The sequence below is a fragment of the Cordyceps javanica genome, chromosome 2 (assembly GCF_051103115.1).
Source record: "Cordyceps javanica chromosome 2, complete sequence".
NCBI classification, from domain to species: Eukaryota; Fungi; Ascomycota; class Sordariomycetes; order Hypocreales; family Cordycipitaceae; genus Cordyceps; species Cordyceps javanica.
Window position 1 is genome coordinate 4,506,916 of NC_139296.1, and position 15,845 is coordinate 4,522,760.

Consider the following 15,845-nt stretch of genomic DNA (forward strand, 5'->3'; position numbering starts at 1 on the left):
TTTTTTCATCCTATACAAGATCTTCTCTGCTACTTTTTGCATTTGCTTCTGCTGCCGTCATGTGTGACTCGCTCTCTCGGTGGTCGGGAATCGTCGTGAAGGAGTCTTTGTCCAGCCTCCAACGGTGTGGCTTGGACCAACTACCTGCTCCTGCGAGAGGAGCTGGTAGAGCTCGCCCTGGCGCGCGCCCACGCACTGTTCAGGTATGAATAGATACCGTGGAACGGTCAGTGATGAGATGTATGAAGAATGGGATGAATTCACACGCCATGCATGGTAAAAAGCCTGAAACCCTTATCAAAGCAGGCCAACAGGTTGTCACGGTGGAAATCTTTTGGTCTTTAATCATGTCTGTGGCACGATCTCGTTCCAAATTAGGAACTGGCATCCTCATTCAGCTGAGATCTGTCATAGTATATATAGCATGCCAAGTGGAATGGCCTCGAGCAAGGCACGACGAGAAGCTAAAATCGGCAAGTTCAATACAGTAGAGCTTCGCCTCGCGGCCTCGTGTAAGGCCATGAACCCATACCATTTCCCACATCTGCCACATCATTCTATTCGTGTATATTTCTAAACGAGAGTCAATTTGGTATTGTCAAGCCGCAAAAGTCTATAATCTACGGGGCAAAGTCTAACATGACTGCGTAATCATCATTCAACCCATTCCAACATCCACCGACTACCGCATCTTGCGCTTCATTAATACATCGGGCAGGGTGTCCAGCCTCTTTGAGAACCTCGTCACGACCTGCAGCACCACCCACAGCAGCGCAAACTTGGCCGCCTCCAGGCCCTCGCCCCAACCGCTCCTCACCCGCGACGCGAGTCCTGCGCGCGGTGGCCTCTCCCTCGTCCCGTCCAGCTCGTCCTCCCACTGCGCGCACACCTCCCGGAAGTGTCTGGGGTCGTCCGTGATGACGGCGTCCAGCACGCGCACGGAGGGAGCGCCGCCACCGCCGCCGGTGCCCCGGCCGTCGCGGACCACGTTGCGGTCCAGCAGCCACCTCATCCAGTTGTCCTGGTTGACGGTCCACGTCATGACGGGGGCCGACCCTCCGCCTCCGCCTCCGCCGCGGTGTCGCGCCCGCCGCAAAAAGTCTCGGCCCCGCGCGCCCGAGAGGTTCGCAAAGTGCAGGCTGTACCCGAGGTTGGGGATGGCGGCGCCAAAGTGCTGCGAGTACGACCGCGACCAGGAAATGTGCGACAGGGGAAACGTGGGCAAGATGCGCCGGGCCGCGGTGATGTACGTGGCCTGCATCTTAAATATCAGTGATCTTGGCCCGGGGCTGATCGGAATCCAGAGAAGAAGGGTGTGTTAACGTACATTCCAGCAGCCGAGGAGGATGCGCTGCTCCCATGGAACAGGGCCCTTGACTGCATCCAGGACGTGCTTGATGCTGGAAAGCAGCTGATCCGCATCATCATCAATCTGCCAAAAAAAAACACTTGATAATTAGCGACATTTTCTGCAGTGGCTTGGAGGGCAAAAAACGCACTTTGATATCGAGAACACACCACGTCTTGTCCATGCCTTCCTCCCTCAGGAGCCGCAAGACGTCGCCCAGCCGCGGCATGCCGAGATGTGGCGGCCGCAAGCTCTTGAGTGTCGAGATGTACTCCCAGTCGCAGCTGGAAATCTTCTTTTCCACACCGAAACAGCGTTTGAGTGAGGCGTCCTGCATTCCCCCCCGATCCGATCCGACCCCCATTCATCGTCAGTGAGGAAAGCTCATAAACCCCCGCCGTGGTCTTCCCAGACGCGGACAAAGAAAAAAGAACACAACTTACGTGCGACATGACAACGACGCCGTCTCTGGTCAGGTGCACATCCGTCTCGATGCCGTGCGCGCCGGCCCGGACCGCTGCACGCATGGCCTCGAGGCTGTTTTCCGGCCACAGCGCCCTGTACCCGCGATGCGCGACCGTCTGTGGCAGGAGGCGCGCCGGGTTCCTGGCGGAGGGTATGGCGGCCGCAAACGGCGCTAACAGGAATCATCAGTCAGGAAGACTTTTTTTTTCCTTCTCTCTCTTCTTCCCTTCTCCCGTAAACTCCCCTCTCCCGCCGTTGCGGCGAACAAGGCCGTCGCGGGATCGTGGAATGGTTGGCCGAGGTTGGACTGGGAGAGACGTACCGTCTGGAAGGCCGTCAAAGAGTAAGTCTGGGTCCATGCGTTCCATGTATCTATCGTATACGTATGGGGGGCGGAGAAGGGGAAGGGGGAAAAAATGGCAGACTTAGAATGTAAGAGGCAAGATTCATCTGCTCATTATACATGAAAACGGCTTGCTTGCCGCGCCCGTCGCCTCCCGGAGATAGCGCAGCGTGCGGAGTCCCGGAAACCCCACCAACTCCGCCCACGCTCCGGAGGTGCAGGGGCAGCAATGACCATCTCAGCGCGTGACTATTTCCATGCTATGCCCAAGAGTAGAGTCTAGTATCGCTCGAATGCATTGGCAGACTTTCTGGGAGGATTTTATCCAAGGAAAAGGGGGAAAACAAAAAAAAAAGGCACAAATTGCATGTCAAATGGCAGCTCCACTAGGCGAGGGTTCCTACTGCTTGGTGGCTTGAGGGTTGCAACAAGAAGTTCCTACCATGCGGTAAATCGAGGTTCCGTCGATTCAACATGAGAGGTAATCCTAGTCGTCGGCAACTTGGCATGTAGAGATTAGCCTGGCATGAGAAACGGTTTAATTGGAAGCTGTGACGTAACGACCCCGCGCGTCGACTCTACGGAGTTTACGCTGGTGTCCGCCCGACACGGAAAGAGTCGCACCATGTTCAATCAGCAATTTCGGACAAAACAGTATATAACATTGTCGTAAGCCTAAAGTGGCCATGAGTAAATAACAAGATGAAACTTGCATCCAACGCCAGCGAATCAAACCCAAGAAACCGTAGTCGCTACCACTCCGTATAAACCAATCCGTATAAAACCACTCCCAAGAAAACACAGTGCTCATCGTCGACAGCGACAAAACATTCCAATCACATCAAGTAACCATCAAGTGCATCCATATTGAAAGGTTCGCCACCGGCAGCCCGCATCTGCTTCTGATAGCTTCCTCCTAGCTGGCCGATGGCAGGTGGCGAGACTTCCTCGCCAGAGCTCAGGCTCTCGTCGCTCAGACTCAGAACGCTCTGCGGGGCCTCTGACGCGGTGAAATCACCGAGACCCAAGCTGCTGAGATCCCACGAATCAGGCGACCATTCGCCCGTCTTGTTTGCCAGCGCCGGCTCATTAACTAGCGTCGCACCTCCGTAGATGGCATTGTACATGTTATCCATGCCGCCCTCCATCGACCCCAACAGCGCCTCCCACTCGTTGTTGCTGACGCCAGCAACCTTGCTCGAGAATTGAGTGTTTGTCATCATGTTTGCCAGGTGGATCTGTGCCTGTTGGTCAAGCGGCAGCTGCTGCTTGGAACCAGGTGAGTGCGAACGGGACCCATTAGGCGTCGTATTGAGGGACAGGTAGTCGAGATTCGGTCGAGTTGCTAAGAGTGCATTTGCATTCTGGCTGCCGGTCGGCAGTTGAGACATGCACATGAAGTCTTCTGTTCGCGCAAATCCCTCCGACTGAACGCTGTCAAATGAGTCGCGGCTGCGCATCGCTCCCAGCTCAGCGTCCGGGGAAGTCAAGACCGGCATCGTTAGCCGTCTCGACTTGCCCTGTGCGGCGGTGTGTTGCACTTGTACTTGTTGCGTCTGCTGCTTCTCAAGCCCACTCTTTCGTCTTCTTGGCTGCTCTGTCGTGGGCGACTTGGAGGCTGAGCTGCGACGCTGGCTGGACGGTGAAGAACCGGGCGACGGCAATGATGTCCCGTCTATGGATACAAGTGTGCTAGCTATTCGTCGAAGATCGACACACCCAGGTGACCGCAGCCGATCAACGGTGCGGACCACAGAGTTGACAAGTCGCTGACTCTCCCGTGCCAGCTTGCTCTCTGCTTTGAGATCCACAACTTGGTACAGCAACGCCAGCGCGCTGATGGTCAGTAGATCGCCCTTGTTTAAACAAAACGAGAATGACAGGTTGCGCTCTTCTAGAAGCTCCGAGATCTGGACAATGTGTTTGCTCGACTCGGCAATGGACATTAGGGCTGGGGCCGACTTGCCACCTAGGCCTGACCCAATGGCAGGTCGGTAGATGAGAGTGCGGATAAAGTAGTATGCAAGTGCCTGAATTCATTAATATGCATAGATGGTTTACGGGGCATCCGTTTTGTTACTCACCAAAAGCGGAGATCGGCTTCCAGTTACATCAGTGGATGGTTTATCTTGTGCAAACCTCAGTTTTAGGTGTGACGGTAGCGCATCATACCAGCTATCCAACTCGGTCTCCAAAGCCGTCATTTGCTGCAGCGAGAGATCGTAGGTAGTGGCGGACGGATAGTTCTTCTCGAGAACCTTGGCCAAGATACGAGTAGCGCGGAATAGCGCTAGCGCACTGGACAAACGCGTATGCTCGCCAGGAAGAGTAGGTTGGAAGCCCTTTTCGGTGACGTATTCGTCATCTGTATCGGAGGGATATTCGACCTGCAAGTCATCCTCACGCAGCAGTTTAGGAAGGCCAAGCGTGGCAGCAGAAAAGCTGGAAAGGTGTTAGTGACAGTGCCCAGAGACGGCAGTCAAGAGTAGTGATGCCTACCAGTCGACGGTATAGAGTGTCCAGAAAACTTTTTTTCGCGTCTCGAGCGTAAGCGCGCCAAAAGAAAATCGCTTTTGGCTCTGGTGAAGACCGAGGCGATATGCTAATCCGACAGCTATGGATTTGTAGTGCTGGAGACGTCTGTAGTCGGCGGTAAGGGAGCAGTATAGAAGCGCAAGCACCAAGCACTGGAGAGCGCTCATGGTGTTTTCCAAAAGAACTGCCTCGAGTGCAGCCACCCATTGCCGTTCACATGCTGCCAGTTGATCCAAGTCAGGGGCCGAGGAAGAAAGCCCGGCGAGGCTGAAGACGAGATGCAGTTGGGCAATCTTGTAATTGCACTTGATCTTTTCGGGATCGGCGACAAACTCCTCATAAATGCGTAAGAAGGTGGGCTTGTGGAGGGCGGGGAAAAGGGATGCCCATTCCTGAAAGTAGACATTGACGCATCTGTCAGTGAAGAGACGAGGTGGTATTCTGAGAGAAGCCTCGGGTGGGTTAGGCGTGAGTGGTGGGCAGCCTTGCACATGCAGAAAAGCCTCGGGATTGAATTCACTGCATGGCTTTCCACTCTCTTGCAGCTTACGCTTGAGGGCCGCTGTCGGGGAGGGCAAAGATGTCCAGTCAGCAAACTATGCACACAGAATTGAGAGACAGGCGCAGGATGCAGAGTTGGTCCTGTCAGCAAATAGCAACGTACTGATGAATGTGCGGCCGCTGGAAGCGCCCATGAAGTAGGCATCGGAATTCTCCACACCGAGCAACAATGGTGAGGCTTGGACGCGAAATGTGTCCTCCTTGTCGGGAACTGCATCTTTTGAGGCATTACCGTTTGCGACTACATCATGGTGAGCCGCTGGCGACGTAGACGCGATAGAGAGCCGGCGGGCGCCCTTGTGCATGGTGGACAGCATGTCAATCTTCTCGTCCTTTTCGTCCAGTAAATCCTTCAACTCGCGAACTTCCGTCTCCAGGGCACGCACGCGCTCCTCCAAAGATTCCGTGTAGCCTCGAGGAAAAGCGCGCCGAGAGAGCTTGTCGCTGGTGCGACATTCGAAGCCGACATTGGCACATTGCGAGCAGGTCGGGCGAACGCCGTCGCAGCGAATCTTTTTGCTGCGACAGCGGTCACAGGCTTGTGCGATGCGGCTCTGGGCGCTGGTGCCGACTTTGATCACCTTCATGGGCAGGATGCCGGGCATCTTGGGCAATTTTCGCGCAACGGTCGGCGGATTGTTGCGTGGAGGATTGTGGCGCTCGCTGGCCCAGGTCGGGAGGTGATTTTTTATTCCCCCCCCCTCGCTTGTCTTTGTCGTGCAGAGCCTCGGGGAGTTTCCAGTGTCCTGGTGCAGCACCGTCGCGGGAAATGGCTCATGCGTTTTTCGCCCTGGATTGGGGCGTCTATCTGCGGCTTCTTTTGCTTGGTCGAAGGAGGTTGCTGACTGGCTGCCGTGAGCGGAAAGACAAAGGTGTGGAAAAAGGGAGCGCAGAGTAGCGTGTTGACTAAGAATCGCCGAGTCGTGTGGCTCGGGTAAGCGGAAGTGACGATCTTATACAGCGACGGGCGCGCTACTGGCGGGATATAGCGATGAGACTTTGGTGAAAGATGGCACAAAACGAGTCGCTACTTGGTATTGGAGAAGAAATCTCGGGAATGAGACGAGCAGCCTGTTGATACTCACTGTGGTGAAGAGTAATAATTGAAGGGGAAGAACAAGTGGAAGGTTACCCCAGTTTGAAGGAAGAAAGATTGGGCCGTATGTGGTGCGGGTCTGGGCAGGTCCCATATTGGAACGGGGTACGCGGACTACGGATACTGGTTAGCTACTGGTTAGTTACCAGCAGTTACCAGTAGTTGCTGCGATTATTATACTCTCATTATGAATATGTGCAAGCCGGCAGCTGTGGTTGGATAAACTGCCGGAACCCACAAGTGAGACGCCGGGGGAGGCCGGGGAAGCAAGGGGAGCAAGGGGAGCACGTCGCCACCAAATACCGCTACGTCGTCCGCGTCGTTGCCATGATCCATCAGAGATCTTCGCTTTCCTAGGGGCTCGAGCGTCTCAACAACCTTTGGACGGGCAGCGAGCGAGCCTCCATCGCGTGGCCAGAAACCAACGCCAACAATGGCCCTTCCGTCTGGGGTGGAGGTGGAGAGTGTCACGCCACCACCACCATAGGTTCCTAGCCGTATTCGCGACCTCTCCGGTTGAGCGAGAACTGCCAACGGCTTCCTGCTGGTTCCGACTGACCTAAAAGTAAGCCCCCCCCCCCGTCTCCCTTCCGCGAGAGGCTTTCTCGACGTGGACTACTGGGTAGTAGGCTCGTTGCTGTAAGCCTGTAACCACCGCTACTACTATTAAGTACCAACACGCAAGCCATGGAGTGGACTAATTAGCCTTGGCCAGCCACTCACAAGTTTCGAAATTTTAAACTAGCGACTACACGAATCGTCGAAAACTGGAATTCCGGGGGTGGGCCATGCCCTGTTTGACTCGAGCTAAAAGGGGGGGGGGAGGGGAGGGGAAGGGGAGGAGAGGGATGAATTGATATGGAGGGAGAGTGTGTGCATCGGGTGCAATTTGGCTTTGTCCTGGCGGCGGCGCCTGAGTTTACCTTTTCCAAGTCTAGCACCCCGATAGTTGATTCACGCCAAACTGCAGTGGTCGGAATCGCGACGGTGATGTAATCATGTGTTGCCATGCACGACCGCTTGGCCCTCTCCGTTGCAACGTGCCGGACCCCAACATCGAGACAGATGCCTCGCTAGCTGTTCCGGAATCGCTGAAATCGTGACCGCAAAATCGTGACCGCAACAACCCCTGCCCTTGTCAAGAGCACATCCCCCGTCTCTGGATAGGCTCGTTGCAGAACGTCATCGCTCTTCAACTCCTCGTATCAGTCTAGTCTTGCCCCCTCCCCGTGCCCCGCGAGCGCGTGGCTTTGGTCTCTTCCAAAGTCAACCGAATCACCCATTTCCCCAGGATCTGCGACAGGTCCTGGCCAAAGTCTAATTCAGCTCTCGGCTCGACGTCCCCTCCTGAGTTTCCGAGTGGCATATTCAATTCTCCCAAATTAGCCCCAATTAGAAAAGAGCAGTGGCTGAGGGATCTGAAAAGACCGTGTTGTGTTTCTCAATGCAACGATACCTCATGAAGCAACCTGAAGCCACTCAGAGGCTCCTTGGCATTGTATAGCTACGAATTTTATTTCGCGGAGAATCCTTCACTCGGTGAGCTGTGAAGCTCCGTCACCAAATAACAATAGGCAGCGCAGACCTTGCTCTAGAAATGTTGAAAATGGTATAGCACTGATGTTACGATTCGACAGAAAGTTTTAGTGCGGGCGACGTGAACCGTAGCATTTCATGAGGCTAAAGGCGAATCATAGAAGAGAGATATCGACCATGTATAGCTCGCATGACAAAGAAAAAAAAAATTGATAGATACTGTTTTCTAGCTAAAAATCACCAGCATATTTGAAAATCTGCTTACATTTTCCTCTCGCAACTCTTGCTGCGGCCTGGCTGGTCCTCCATCTTTCGGATACGCAGGTGCAGGCTAGGAAGTGAGCCGAGCAAAGGAGAGGGCTGCGACTCTTCGTCTTGATGAAACAGCTTTAATTATAAAAATGTAACAATTTCATATTTGTATTGATATATAACTCGGTAGTGTCCTCTTTCCCACATTATGGAAATGATGGCTTCGGTTGCTTACAACACAGCCCTACTATCTAGCCGCATCTTCAACTGATCCAGTTTTCAAGCGAAATCGGATGCATGCACATTTGAGATCGATGACGAAGTCTGCGAGACTCCGATCAGCCATCGTATCGAACTGAGCATCTACATAGCCAGGAAGCCAGCCTGTTTCCACGCCTGAATATAGCGTTTCACCACCTCATTGCTGACAGGAGCAAGGGCACGCATCGTTGCCGAATGTTCATACGTTCTTGCAGTGTCCAAAACGAGACCCCCGCATGACAGTCGCTCAAAATTCTCTGCCAGGAAGTCGACCAATCTTGCGGCCGGGTTATCCGTCTCGGGCAAGGGCGAAGCGCTCACCAAAGCAAGCCACTTGTTGAATGACGTGAACCGACTTTGAGGAATATGCAGGATATCTGCTGCAAGATCCGATATTTCTTGCCAGGGGCGACCCGTTGGATCATCAATATGATAAATCGGGTAAGGGGGTGGCGCCATCTGGTCATCGATGTGCAGCAAATCGACCATAATAGATGCGACCTTGTCCACCGGAATCCATCGCACCGTGCCAGGCAGGTCCGGCCACGTACCAAGGGATTGCGCTGATTTGAAGATGAACGGGACCTGCTCAACCGAGTTCCAGGTTCCGCTGATCGAAGAACCGGCGATCTGAGCAGGCCGCACAGCCATTGCCCGGAAAACGTCTGGGTGCTGACGAAGCGTCCTGTCGAGCATCCTTTCACACACCCATTTTGCTTCACCATAGCCCGGAGGTAGCACGGAAGCCATTTCGGTACATTCCTCCGTCACGACGGGCTCCTTTGATAGTCCAACCACGCTGAGTGAGCTGACAAGCTGGAAGCCGACACGGCGGTGAACGGACATGTCAAGGGCCAAGTCAAGAAGGGCTCTCATCGTATGGAACTGTGGTACGAAGCCTGACAGTGGTCGCAACCCACTGAGAGGCCAGGCGCTGTGGACGATGTGCGTGCAGTTTTGCGCGAGCCATTGGTACTCTGCGTCTGCAAGTCCAAGTTTAGGCTGCGACGTGTCTGTTTCTAGTATGCGCAACTTGGACCGAGCTTCATCTGCTAGTACGATGCCACGAGCCGCAAAGGCTTCATCCTGGCGAGCTTCGACCGGTGACGGACGACGCCGGTTCACACAGACGACCGTTTGAACGGATGAATGTGAGGCAAGAGCGGCGACGACATGCACACCCAGACTTCCGGTGGCCCCGGTGACAAGAACAACTGCGCTATCGGAATTTGATGTGCTGACAGCCCGATGGTTGCGTGGCGCAAGCTGCCATCCGGATGTAAACTCTGTGACGTAGACCCGGGCCAGAGCCTCACGCGCCGAATAACCTTTTTCTTCTTGGGCCGCATGGGCGCCATCCTTTACATCTGAGGCATCATCAGAAAAATCAGTTTCTGGCTCGTAGCCGAGGGAGGGGGTGTATCGTACATCACCTGTGCTTGAAGCAGAAGCGAAACCCCCGTCACCACTGGCCACAGTGCTGAATGCGCCAGGCCGAGCTTGTGCAATGAGTGCGATGATTTCCTTGACAGTTTTGGCAGCAAGAAGCTCTGGAAGATCCAGCTTGACGTCAAACGCTTCTTTGACTTCTCGGAGCAGCTCTATGCCCATCAGGGAGTCGATGCCGAGACTGATAGCTTCTGTGTCGGCCGTGATGGAGCTTGTATCGGCACCAACAACGCTAGCAATCACCTTCTTGACCTCTTGGCCAAGATTTATGCTGGCCGTCGGGGGCTCTTGCTCGCTTTCCTGGATTCGCGCCTCTGAGACTTTTGCCTCAACAGTGTGTCTGACCGTAGCAGTGGGTGCGGCAATCACTTCTTGAGCCGGGCTTGTATCCATCTGCAAAGCCCATTGATCTTTTGTGAGGTTCATCAAAAGCCGCCTCATTGTCTCTGTGCTCATTCTGGTATAGATCAGACCGAGAATGACCTCGACGAGCTCTCCGGTTGCGGCATTAAAGACAAAGTTGTCTGCCATGAATACCTTTTCTGAGATTTGCGAGTGTCGTGCATACACGTGCCAAACATCCTGGTCTTGTCCCGGTTTTAAAATACCGCGTGGCGAGCGCATAACAAGTTCGACTTCACTGCCGATGTGCGTTTCGCCGGGGTTGGTATCGGACATGCAGTTCAGGTAGAGACCTGAAACTTGCTTGAAGGAGTCATGGAGCGCAATATCGAGATAGCTGTCTCCCGCATGACGCCTATGTATCCTGCCAGCACACTCAAACTGTTTACCGACTAGAGAGTGCATGGCCTTGTAGTCGTCCGAGTATTCGATGAACTCTGAAAATGCCTTGTAGACCTGCCTTCCCTGCAAGACTTCCACATCCGGTCCGCCCGCCTCTGCCAGGAGTTTAGTGCACAGCTCGTAAGGAACCAAGCGCTCAAATCGCGCAAATTGGGAGACGAAGGAGGCATCGGTTGGTGACCTCATATGAATTCGTCCTTGGAGATGCTTTCTCGGGGATGTGCCGTCGGCGCTGGTGCTTGAAATGTTGAGTTGCCATAATGTATGTTCTGCGTCTAGAGCTGTATAATCGACCCAAACTTTTCGAGACGAATCGACGCAAATGGGGGTTGGGATTTTGGCTTCAATCATTGATGGAATCATGCCCTGCTGCTTCCATTGGGGATGTATGCTCAGCAAGGCCTCTACAGATATGTCTGACTGGACCGTCCCGGAGAGCACGGGTGCAGTGTGGGCAAAAATATGACCGGAGACCAATTTCTTGAATTTCTCCGACGTTATGTTGATGCGAAAGCGTGGCCGCGCCCTGTCCTCGCCCTGAAAGCCCTCAAACTCCCACAGTGGCAGGGCCGCAGGGTCGGTGGCAGCCACTTTTGAGTGCTGGGAAACCCCTGAGACAATATCTGATGCGGACTTGAAGTCCATCCAGTGGCGCGACTTCTCAAACTGGTACGCTGGCAGAAGGATGTGAGAGTAATCGTTCAACTGCAGGGAATGATGCGGCCAGTAAGCGACATGAAGACCCTCCCTCCAAAGTGAAAGCGTCGAATCACACAGACTGCTAGTACTCTTGCCACTTGTGACATTAAAGGCCTCAAAATGATACGACTGACTTTCTTTAGCGACTGAGAGACTAGCCATTGCTGTGATGGTCGAGTTGGAGCCCGCTTCCAGAAAGATGGCTGAGGGTTCCCTCGCAACGATACGTTTGATGGCATGGGAGAAAAATACCGGCTCACGCATGTGGTCCGAGACAAACTTTGCTGTTATTGAACCAGAGTGAGCCACTTTGGTGGCTCTCTCGAAAGGAATGACGGGATCCTTGAAAGTGATTTCGTGGCCAATTTCTTCCAGCCGGCTGATCAGGGGGTCGACCAACGAAGAGTGAAATGCGTTTGTAACCTTAAGTCTCCTGCTTCTCAGGCTCGCAAACCGAGTGTTGCTTGCAATCACTTTAGCAACACTGTCAATAGCCTGGGACGACCCCGACAAGGTGAAGCTTCGTGGGCCGTTGTAGCAAGCTATGTTCGCGGCGTGATTTGAATCCTCTCTTGCCATCTCCAGAAGTTCGTGAACGAGTGGCTCATCCGCCTCGACAGCCATCATACTGCCCTTTTCATCGCCCCAAGCCTCATGGACAAGCTGTGCTCGACGAGCCACCAAAGTGAGAGCATCCTTGAGACTGAGAATGCCGGAAATGCATAGTGCGGTAAGCTCGCCAAAGCTATGACCTACAACGCATGCAATCTTGCCCGCTAGCCCGCAGTCGATCCAACTCTTTGCGCAAGAATACTGCAAGGAGAACAGAGCGACTTGTAAGCGTACAGCATCTGGAAGAGGCTCACGAGAAAATATATCGGGAAATATGCTGTTTAAACCCAGATCATTTCGGATAATTGCGTCGCACTTGTTGAGGTGTCGGCGGAGGATTGCGACTGAGTCGAAGACTTGGCGATCGAGGCCGACAAAGGTTGATACTTGACCACCAAAGCAAAACACAACCGGACGCTCTGGCGGTGCCTTTTGCACGGTTTTATCATTTACAGCGGCCAGTCTTTCTCGAAGCTCCTCTGTGGAACGACATTGGAAAAGTAGCCGGTGTGGTAGGTAAGGGTTGCTCTGTCTATTAATATTGAAAGACAGGTCTGCTAGAGAAGCATTTTGTTTCTTTTCAATCATGAGAAGTAATTTTGCAGCGTATTTTGCTACTGCGCGTGTGTCAAGCCCAGAGATGAAGAATGGATAGCGTCCCTCTCGGCTCTGCATGATTGTCGCACTTTTCTGCTGGTTCGATGCGTGTGGAGATTTAACTACCATGGCGGCATTGGATCCCGAAGCTCCATAGTTGTTGATCAAAATTGCTTTATTGCTGCTTTCCCAGTGCCGAAGCTTTGTGACGATTTCCATCATGTCACGGTTGTCCGCAGCCTTGATCGTGGCGTTGAGCTTGTCGAAGCTTGCTTGTGGTGGGATGAACCCCTCGTGAATCATCATCAGCACCTTCACCAGTGAAATCATGCCAGAAGCGCCTTCGGTGTGGCCAACATGGCCTTTGACTGAGCCAATGGGCAATGGCTGCGACCGAATTGGACCACCAACAGCTTTCCGCAGCGCCGTCCACTCTGCCGGGTCTCCTACTGCCGTGCCAGTGCCATGGGCCTCGACGAGGGAGATGTCTGCGGGCGAGATGTTTGCTTTGGCTACGACGTCCCCGAATAACTGTGTTAAAGATACAGAGCTCGGGACAAAGATTGGCGTGTGGTTGTGGTTCTGGTACACCGCAATGCTAGCCAGCTTCCCCAGGATGGGGTTGCCATCCGCTCGAGCATCGGCCATCCTCTTGAGAAGGACACACGAGATACCCTCGGCTCGGCAGTATCCGTCACCCTTTTCATCAAAAGGTTTGCATTGGCCCGTGGGACTTAAGAAGCTGGCTGCCGCCAGATTCTGAAACCAGTGTGGGTTTGTGAGGATGCAGACGCCTCCGGCCAGTGCGGCATAACACTCGCGGTTCCGCAGACCACTGCACGCTGCGTGGATGGCGACTGCTGAGGATGAGCAAGCCGTATCATATGCGATAGCTGGCCCTGTCCAGCCAAAATAGTTGGCGACACGGCCAGGTAAATAGCTCTGCAGATTCCCCGTGGCCATGAATGCATTCAGCGGATGAGTCGCCACATTGTGTTCATAGTCCACAGATGGGGAACCTATATACACTCCAACGTGGTTCTTATCCTGAGGCTGATCCTCAACATCAATAGCTCGTGATCCTTCAGTAAACATCCCCGCTTGTTCCACAGCCTGATAGGCCGCCTGAAGAAGCAAGCGGTGTTGGGGATCCATCGCGGCGGATTCGCGCGGGCTTTTCTTGAAGAATTTATGATCAAAGGCGTCGACATCGCCGACAAAGTTGCAAAAGTATTCACGCGTGTCTGGCTCTCGGAAAACTGAATCAAAGTTGAGGCGGTCTCGGGTGACCTTTTCGTGCCGAGATGTTCCTGTGCGCAAGAGCTGGCTGAACTCATCAAGGTCGTCCGCTCCGGAAACCTTTATTGACATTCCAACAATAACAATCGCATCGTCGTCATCAGAATCATAGCAATCGTTTTCATCCTCGTTGTGCGGCTCATGGAGCTGGTCATCGTTGCTGATGTGATGTTGAAATGGGATTGCAAACTGTTGCTGAACATCGCTAAAGTGCAATGTGCGAGAAGCCATGTCTCGAATCAGAGTTGGTGGCAGGCATCTATCAGGGCCGAATGTAATGACGGCTCCCTCGTTTCCATGAAGATATGTTGACTTTATCCTTGCAAAGGTGTCGTACCAGTTGCATTGCCTGGCGAACAAGGTCTCCAAAGCGTGTGCCTGAAGTGTAAAATGCGACGATGAGATAGGCACCCCATCACCAGCGTTGGTGAAGGTGCTCCTAGCAAGCTTTTCTGCATCTGCGAAACGAAGGCCTTTTGAGGAATTGCAAAAGGCAATAAGCTTCTGGATCATCTCCTTGGACTGAGGCTTAGGGCTGTGTATTTCCCCCCGAAAACCCGTGTCCGATAAGACGATACCGGCGGCGCGCGCTTTTCTGACGAATCTAGCTGCTGCTCTTTCCGAAACAGTGACTGTTGCGCGGGCCTCGTCCAATAGCACCGAGATGTACGCTTCCGGGCTGATACTGTCCAATACACGTTGGAGCTCTTCTCTGTACTTGATGCTAGTCCAGGCGATTGCGAATGTTCTGTGTGGATTCTGCTCGTGTTGAGCGTCGCTGTAAGCGCCAGCGACCATGGCTAGACGTACAGCCACTGCTCCGTATGCCTCAAGTTCTTTAATACTTTGAGAACTGGAGATAGCATACGATGTAAGTAAACCCAGGCAGAATCCAAGTGCAGGTGCCCGGCTTTTAGCGAGAAGATCATCGGGGTCTAGGCTGTTATTGGTGGCGGTGGAGAGCAGATACTGGCGATATTCTGTGATTTGGGCCAGCACGATAAGGGGTACAAATGCCACGTTTGGTACATTGTTTTGTTCCTCAAAGAAAGTATCAGAATCGGTGCTCTTTAGCCACCCAGCCAAGTTTTGTAGGAATGACCTCGCTTCCGGAACGCTTTCTCTCATGTCCGGGAACTCTTTTGCCAAAGCATCCCAGAACGCTGGGAGTTCTGACACAGTGTGCTGTACCCATTGATATGAGCAGCTGTTTTGCAACTTTTCTTTGAGTTCAAGTAGGACTTGAGGACTGTATGCGACCTGAGAGCCGAATACCAGCAACGACTCACTCATAGTGGCTGCTGAGTGTGTGCTGTGAGTTGCTCGATACTGTGTGTGACACTTCGCAGTCAAAGTTAGGAAAGAAAAGGAATATATCTGCAAGGAGAAAGGTTTCACCCAGAAACAAGATAGATGTGTTGTGCTACCTTTGAGTGATAAATATGCCTCCCGGAGAACTCCTTAGTATCTTTTTATATACGGCTATTGGGCGAGTTGAAAACCCTGAGGCTCTTTCGACGTCTACTGAAATAACACGCCTCGCCATACTATGCTCAATGGGCTAGTCAGGGTCGAGTTTCAGCCTGTGTACTTCCTTCAAGTGTGATCGGAGGTACTGGTACAACGGCGGCATCCAAGACGTAGCTAGCATCCTTGCCAAGTCTGCATTGCAATATACCTCACCAAGCGAAAATGTCTCCATTTTCGCCCCATCCGGCGTCGGGCTGGGAGCCTTCTTTTTCTTGTCACTACTGATAATAAGGCTCGCTGACCCAGTTGTTGTGTATTACCAAGAGGGTCGTGAGGGTCTCTGAGATGTTAGTCATGGCGGCGACGCCACATTGTTCCTGGAGCCGCGAAAATTCTGAATTCGTAAATTTTTTCGGACTTTGTGGTGCAGTCATCTGCTAATAAGGAAATTGCCACATGTATGGGCATGATTATTCTATGTTGTGCGAGTGTAACTTTTATTGGGTCTTTGTGACATA

At 53.1% G+C, this 15,845-nt stretch overlaps 3 protein-coding genes across 3 annotated transcripts; all 3 read right to left on the reverse strand.

The window, feature by feature from the left end:
- Positions 1–682: 682 nt before the first annotated feature.
- Positions 683–2,172, reverse strand: V2A60_003842 (PLC-like phosphodiesterase; the record flags this gene model as incomplete). The annotated part of the gene is made up of 5 exons (XM_083255168.1): positions 683–1,255; positions 1,328–1,432; positions 1,500–1,679; positions 1,792–1,985; positions 2,136–2,172. 5 exons carry the CDS (start codon positions 2,170–2,172, stop codon positions 683–685), a joined length of 1,089 nt encoding a protein of 362 aa, XP_083111294.1.
- Positions 2,173–2,992: 820 nt separating this feature from the next.
- V2A60_003843 (transcription factor domain-containing protein) lies at positions 2,993–5,857 on the reverse strand (the record flags this gene model as incomplete). Its single annotated transcript, XM_083255169.1, has 4 exons — positions 2,993–4,186; positions 4,241–4,598; positions 4,656–5,253; positions 5,356–5,857. 4 exons carry the CDS (start codon positions 5,855–5,857, stop codon positions 2,993–2,995), a joined length of 2,652 nt encoding a protein of 883 aa, XP_083111295.1.
- Positions 5,858–8,499: 2,642 nt separating this feature from the next.
- On the reverse strand, positions 8,500–14,655 carry V2A60_003844 (uncharacterized protein; the record flags this gene model as incomplete). The annotated part of the gene is made up of 2 exons (XM_083255170.1): positions 8,500–12,440; positions 12,648–14,655. 2 exons carry the CDS (start codon positions 14,653–14,655, stop codon positions 8,500–8,502), a joined length of 5,949 nt encoding a protein of 1,982 aa, XP_083111296.1.
- Between the last annotated feature and the right edge of the window lie 1,190 nt (positions 14,656–15,845).